At 61.3% G+C, this 2,103-nt stretch overlaps 1 protein-coding gene across 1 annotated transcript; it reads left to right on the top strand.

Moving 5' to 3' along the window:
* Positions 1-14: 14 nt before the first annotated feature.
* LOC113209647 (uncharacterized) lies at positions 15-1,176 on the top strand. The gene is made up of 2 exons (XM_026427288.2): positions 15-167; positions 304-1,176. The coding sequence occupies exons 1-2, from the start codon at positions 87-89 to the stop codon at positions 847-849; spliced, it is 627 nt and encodes a 208-aa protein (XP_026283073.2). The 5' UTR covers positions 15-86; the 3' UTR covers positions 850-1,176.
* The last annotated feature ends 927 nt before the right edge of the window (positions 1,177-2,103 follow it).

The following is a 2,103-nucleotide window of genomic DNA, read 5'->3' on the forward strand; positions in this document are numbered from 1 at the left end:
CACCACCTGCAGCTGCGCCCACACCACCTGCAGCTCCTCTTGCCGCCCGGAACCCACCTCCTGCTGAGGCCCTGCCTCCGCGGGAGATGGATGTGGCTGACATCAGCAATATTGGACCCAACTGCAACCTGCAGGAGAAGTTCGCCTTGCTGAGGGACGCGCCAGGGGTGAGTGTGCGAGTGTGCGCTGGACTTGGATTGGAGCCTCACGGACCACACGAGGCTTCGGGGAGCGGCCGGTACCACCTGTACACTGCAGGCACGTTATCGGCAGCCCCGTATGACTGACTCTGTTCTGCCGCAGGTGACCCGGTTGTTCCGTGTGTTGTGCCACGAGGACCCCGCCTGGAGCCTCCAGCTGCTGCAGCGCGCCGCGCCCACGCTGGAGCGGCTGAGTGTGTACCACCCCCGCGAGGCCCACCTGCGCGCGGTGCACACCATCCCGGGGCTGAGGAGGCTTCACGTGGTGGGTGATACTGCCCTGGGCGCACGGCTCTCCGAGCTGCCCGCGCTGCCGCCGGGGCACGCCGGCCTGCAGTGGCTCAGGGTGGGCAACCTCCCCCGCGCCACGACACAGTCGCTGCTGCGGGCCCACGGGCGCACCCTGGAGAAGCTGCTGCTGTGGGTGGGTACGGGGAGGAATGAAGGTTGGCCAGGCAGCTGCGGTAACCTGCACATTCTGCTGCAGCAGAGCTGGCTGAGCGCCCTCAGGTGTCTCGTGCTGCGGAGGCCGGGTAGGAGCCACGAGCCAGCCGCCTGCAGGGAGCAGCGCGCCAAGGTGCGGCAAGTGCTGCCCGGGTCCGAGGTGTTGTGCGACACGTGTGACGGTGTGAGGCTGGAAGAGGTGTAGGGGCGGCGAGAAGCGGGGCTACAGGGCCACCGGGGTGTGTTGGAGTTCAAGGCGCAGACAACATCCCTCGTGATCTGTAAGCACGGCGGGACAAGGCACTGCGAGCGCACTGACGTTACCTGGTGGCCGGACACAGGCGCAGCCCACTCCTCGCGTGTGTTTAGTGGTGACTTGTCGCGTCGGTTGGCAAAACTCCTGCCGACCGGACCGCGCCTCGCGCTTGGCGGACCACACTGCAGTCCGCCAACCCTTAAATCACTCATTCGTGTACTGCATTATTCAATGAAGACATATAATTTAACATGTATGGGTACGGATTGAAAATAAATCAGGATGAAACTCAACGTTATTATTTTTATACCAACTGTAACATATGTTCATCTTTGTATCGAGGCGTGACAAAGCCATATGTATCGCCCTGTCAACTAGTGCAGGGTGACGAATCACCCGTTCAGTCGCCCCGGCGCGACCAGGGGGCCATGGTAGACGGGGAAGTCGTGCACCCAGATAAATGATTTCTTGTTTCAAGTGCATTTTGTACTGAGAGTGACACAAGATTAATTTTTTCTTGGTGCAAGATGAAATTACTTTATGAAGAAGAAAATGTTCTTACTCCAAAGGAAAAATCGTCTTGTGTCGAGGACAAATTAATCTTGTGTCACTTTTAGTACAAAATGTACTCGAAACAAGAAATCTTTTTTCTGGGTGTGGAGGGCAGCGTGTAGCTGGTGGTGCCGCTATCCAGAAACGGCATTCTCCCGCCTCAATTCTCCGGCCGGGGAGAGGGAGACAGAGCGCCCGGTTACTGCTGATAGCCAGCCGTGGCGAAGAACCTACTGGTGGCCGGCGGCGTCCGCCTGGGAGGTGGGCCGTCCCGTGGAGCATCACTGTCGAGCGGGACGGCCCCTGCCAGACTGGGGGGCGTGAAGGTCGTCGCGTTGCGTTGAACTCAGGTTTGGGGGGAGGGAGTGACACCTACGGGAGTCTCTCGTACATCGATATGTTCTTCCGAGCCCGAGGCCTACTGCCGGTCGCACCACCACCAGGGCGTTGGGCAGCGCGGTCCACCGCGGCGCCCAGGCTCTCGGCCTCATCCAGCGTCTCCGGCAGCGGCCGGCCCGTGGTCTCGGGGAACAGCAGCGCGAGCAGCCCGCTGGACAGCGACACGACGCCGAACAGCGTCAGCGGCAGCGACTCGCTCACGGTCGCCTGCGGCACGGGGGACTTACTTGTGGGCGCCGCCAACTCGTCAAG

Source organism: Frankliniella occidentalis, unplaced genomic scaffold, assembly GCF_000697945.3.
Source record: "Frankliniella occidentalis isolate FOCC.00 unplaced genomic scaffold, Focc_3.1 Scaffold76, whole genome shotgun sequence".
Classification (NCBI taxonomy): domain Eukaryota; kingdom Metazoa; phylum Arthropoda; class Insecta; order Thysanoptera; family Thripidae; genus Frankliniella; species Frankliniella occidentalis.

What these genes read in the sequence shown, in the direction of transcription:
- LOC113209647 (XM_026427288.2), top strand. Translation starts at nt 87, where the DNA reads ATGGATGTGGCTGACATCAGCAATATTGGACCCAACTGCAACCTGCAG. An exon ending in TGCTGAGGGACGCGCCAGGG is followed by an intron (nt 168 to 303) that starts GTGAGTGTGCGA and finishes GTTCTGCCGCAG; the next exon opens with GTGACCCGGTTGTTCCGTGT.